The following is a 4,463-nucleotide window of genomic DNA, read 5'->3' as shown; positions in this document are numbered from 1 at the left end:
CAAAAAAAAGGAAAAAAAAAGTCACTAAAAATGTATAATCTCTGCTCCTCCTATCAAATATATTAATTGTTTTCCTCCTTCATTTGCTTTAATTTTTTAGATGTGGGTTTTAACTCATCACTGCAATATGCCCACGTCTCATGTCATCCTGTTGAAAACATAAAAGCACACAGTATTTAAACATTTTCTATTTGCTACATAATTCTAGACCATAGTCAATGTATTGTATATATATATATACATATCTCAGACATATTTGAGATATGTGTATATATATATATATACATCATGTACACACACATACACATGTACCTATGATAATATCACACCAACAATGTTAACTTTACACAAGTATTTGCCAAGAAAAAATAGGGCATTTCCTCCACCATTCACAAGCTTACATGTTGTTTTATTTTCTTCTTGAGTCCCTGATAAAATAAAATAATCATTAAACCATAAAATTTTTCCACTTCATATTTTCAGAAGGCAACAGGCACTTTGATGTTTATTGGTGTGTAACAAATATAGTTAACTCTTTATATATTCTACTATATCTCTTCTACTTGGGTATTTTTATCTGTTAAATCTTTGGTCCTTGAGCATACTTTCTTTGCTACAGCTGTTTTTGCTTGCATTTTCATATTTTAAAAATGCAAGCTATGCACACAGCTGGAAATAATGGATTGTGTCATCATTAAGTTCTGCTGTTTGTTATATGAGAACTGCACCAACCTACTACTGTTCATTTGGAGCAAGCTGTTTCTGTTAGCGTTAATAGGATAGTTCCACAGAAAGCACTTGCTGCAAGTCTCAGATAGTAATCCCAACGTTGGAGTCCCTTTTCTTCCATTATTGTTACTATCTGAACTTTGAATTGATAATTAGGTTGGGGTAAGATCTTTTTTCCTCTGTGTTTTCCCTTTTGTAAATTCCACCTTATAAGAAACTCTCCATATTTTTTTCCTATGGCAAAGCTACGGGAGCAAGTACTGCAAACCCATATTGTCATCAAGCATTTTTTTCCCTTGTTATTTTAGGAGAACCTGGTTGCTTTTAATGACAGGTCTCTTTTGTTTCAGGATAGAATCCAACTGGGTAGGAGGAACAGGTGAGAGGGTTGGTGGGTAAGAAGGGTTGTTTCGAGATCATGCTCCCAAACCGATGAAAAGATCCACAAGCTTTGCCAAGCTTAAAACTAGGAGCAGATCATCATTGCACAAAACATATCTTTAATCGGGGCTGGGTCACTCAGCCTTATTTATTTATTTACCCTATCCTGTCTGAAATGGCTTCCCCACAGAACATTTTTAAATGATTCTTAATTGCAGGGTAGCCAAGTGGAGTATGTCTGTTGCTGGCATGTGAATACTGGCTGGACCTGTGCAATGTAGTAATTGCTGAAGTTGGCATCTGCTACATAGGGGGCCGGCTGGTAATAGCAAGTGACATTAGCCACATTAGGGATGACATTTTGGTCAGCTAGCACTCGGATAGCCAGCATTGTGATAAGGTTTAAAGTCTGTCTTCTTTCATGTCCCATCAGGCACACTGTACTCTCATTCACCACTCCATGAAGGGTCATGAGATAGTCATACTTGCGGTCTTCCAATCCCACGAAGTGGTTCTGCAAATAGGACTCCAGTTTTCTCTGCTGCTCTCCAATGTCTGAGAAGTCGATGAAAAACCTGGAACACATATACCTCTGAAGGGTCTTGATCTCATCAGAGGCGGGCCTAAAGCCCCTCACTAATAGGTTGCAGTACTTAAGCAGGCCGCCCCCTCTGATTTCCTCTGGGTTCCTGGTGGCAATGATCTTGTTACAAAGGTGATCAAAGGCTTCGTGGAAATCACCATAGACGCTCTCACCAATTATTGTGGGGTGAAATGTTTCAGTCATTGGGTTCTCTGAACATTCATAAAAGAGGAGAAGAGAGTCTAATTTGATTTGAAAAGAATCTACACTAAATTCAAACTGCCTCCGGAGGGAATCCACAAATTTCAGTTCCACATTTTTGCCACTGTTGTTTGACAAGGATATAAGACTCCATCGGTCAGAGTCATTGCACACTTTAACCATTTTCTGCACATAAGCTTCCTACAATTTAAAAGATAAAACAAGAAGATGAGCAAACCTAGAAGAAATAATAAATAAATAAAAACATCTTCTTCACAGTTGAGAATTATTTTGCTCCTTCCCTTTTGTTTTGTCAAGTTTCGGCAAAACACTACCTACAGTCTTACACAGTCCTCTGAAAACAGAAAAAAAAAATACATTTAACGAGGGGTTTAACCGTCTGGGAAAGAGACTAGAAGTAATAGTTTGAGGCTTTTGGCAGACGGATCGCAGTACTAAGAGGTTCTGTTGTCATGTCTGACTTTTGAAATGTTATTTTTTGAAAATGGTCTTATAGGCAGAATATTGATCATACGATATCCACACAATACTCAAAAGACAGAAGGGCATACAGTATTAAGTTGGTCGGCCTCTCACCCTTGTCCCTAGTCACCCGGTTCCACTTCCCCTGAGGCAACTGATGAGATTAGAATCTTGTCCCTCCAGGGGTACTCTGCAATTATAATCAAGTATGAACTAAATTAGGACATTCTAGGAGGCTGATGCCTCAGACAATTTTAATTGTATAAAACATGCTCTGAGCCAAGTGTGTGTGTATGTGTGTGTGTGTGGGGGGGTACCCACAATATCCTTCGCACGTGAGCCGACCAGGAGAAGCACCACACATATCCTTCAGACACGGAGTCAGCTGCATGCAGCTGAGAAACCTAATCACATTTTCCAATACAATAATAAGCCCATCGACTGGAGCCTGCTTCAGGCTGCTCTTTCCCCAAAAACTAGACCATAAAATGACTCAAAAAATGACTTACATCATTTCATTCTTCCACTTAATCAGAATCTACTCTGGACAAGATTGAAGCAAGGAAAGCCAAAGAGTTAAAAAAATAAATAAGGAAGAGAAAGGAGAACAGAGGAGGAAGCAGAAGAGTAGTGGCGCTGAAGAACCAAGCGAACTTAAAACACTCAACACCGTCCACGCACCTTAGCTTACTCATTAAAAAAAAATCAAAAACCAAATACAGAAGCACGCCCCAAACCGTCAAGGCCGCAGGTCTGTGGCATCAAACGGATGCCCCTCGGCCCGCCGCACCCCAGCCTGGCCCAGGCGCGGACCCAAGCCCATTTCGGGTGGCTTTACCTTGAGCGTGAGTGGTGTGATCTTCTCTTTGTTCACCCCTTCGGGTAAGAAGTCCAACAGGCAGTCCAGCACGACGTCCTTCACAGTCTGAAACTCCTCTTCCCCGCGCAGGTCGGCGCAGAAGATGAGGTCCAGGTCCTTGTAACCCAGGCCGCTGTCCTGGTGCAGAACGTGGCTGGCGGCCGAGCCGTTGAGGCGCACGTCGCGGACGCCGATACGCTTCTCGGCCAGGCGCCTCCGCACCACCTTCACGATCAGGCTCGGCTGCAGCTCGAGCGTGGGGAAGTTGCCGCGCCCGTGGATCGGGATGGTCTCGCTCAGGATGCCGTCCAGCCGCTGCACTTGCTCCCAGTTCAGCACATTGCAGTGCGCCGTGGGGCTTTCGCAATAGTCCAAGCAGTGCCCGCCGAAGTCGCCGCCGCCGCCGCCACCAAAGTCGCCGCTGCTGAAGTCGCCGCCCAGGGGGATGTAAGCGCCGCCGGCCAGCTCGTCCTCGGCCATGGCAAAATACCCTTCGCCTTCCGCCATGAAGTGCCCTCCGAACGCCACCTGGCCCTGGTCAGTCCTAAAAGCCAAAAGGGGGAAGGAGCGCGGTGAGGACGGGCGGCGGCGAACAGGGGCCCGTAGAGATAACAGCGCGCCCCCTCCCCGGTTCGTCCGCAGGCTAGAGGGCTCCTCAGACTCTCCCTCCCCAGAACCCCGCTGTCCCCAGCCGCGCGCCGCAGAGAATCCCCGCACCAAAAGTATCTCTGATGCATCTGGAAAGCGTAAGCGGGAGTCCCGTCTGTGTCACCTGGAAGCGGCCGCCCCTTCGAGGAGCGCAGCGAGCGAGGAACCGCGAGTGCGCTTTCGGCCGCGGCGAGCGACTTGGTCCTTCCCAGAACCCGCCGCCTGCTCTGGCCACTCCCGCCCCTCGCCCCCGCCCGCGCCGCTGTCGCCTCAGCTGCGGTGCTCCCGGAGGTGACGGCTCCAGCTGCCGCCGCCGACACCACACACGCTACTGTCTCTGGAGCTTTAGCAGTTGTGCGGGGGAAATGTCTTCAGTACTTTTTTTATACTGGGCCTTTCCGCGCTTCCGGGGCCCAAGCGCCGTGCACTCGCCACACCCTCTTCATCTGCATAGGGCACCGCCCCCGGCCGCCCCGCGGGCCCAGGCGACTGCGCTGCGGGCTGTGCGGCGGGCCAAGCGTTCCGTGGAGCGCGAGGCTGGTGGCTGTTTGTGTGGACTTAATATATGTGCGTGTGTTT

The 4,463-nt window shown here is 47.1% G+C and overlaps 1 protein-coding gene across 1 annotated transcript; it reads right to left on the bottom strand.

Annotated features, from left to right (window-relative positions):
* Positions 1-233: 233 nt before the first annotated feature.
* On the bottom strand, positions 234-4,181 carry TENT5A (terminal nucleotidyltransferase 5A). Its single transcript, XM_021693215.2, has 3 exons — positions 4,009-4,181; positions 3,216-3,780; positions 234-2,095 (listed from the first exon to the last, which is right to left on the bottom strand). The coding sequence occupies exons 2-3, from the start codon at positions 3,741-3,743 to the stop codon at positions 1,319-1,321; spliced, it is 1,305 nt and encodes a 434-aa protein (XP_021548890.1). The 5' UTR covers positions 3,744-3,780; positions 4,009-4,181; the 3' UTR covers positions 234-1,318.
* Positions 4,182-4,463: the final 282 nt, after the last annotated feature.

This window comes from Neomonachus schauinslandi, chromosome 8, assembly GCF_002201575.2.
Source record: "Neomonachus schauinslandi chromosome 8, ASM220157v2, whole genome shotgun sequence".
Lineage (NCBI taxonomy): Eukaryota > Metazoa > Chordata > Mammalia > Carnivora > Phocidae > Neomonachus > Neomonachus schauinslandi.
Note: the sequence above shows the minus strand (reverse complement) of the source record. Positions and strands in the feature narration are given on the sequence as shown.

Excerpts from the sequence above, each read along its gene's own strand:
- TENT5A (XM_021693215.2), bottom strand. The coding sequence starts at position 3,743 with ATGGCGGAAGGCGAAGGGTATTTTGCCATGGCCGAGGACGAGCTGGCC. Across the intron at positions 2,096-3,215 it reads TCACACCACTCACGCTCAAG|GAAGCTTATGTGCAGAAAAT; the intron begins GTAAAGCCACCC and ends TTTAAATTGTAG.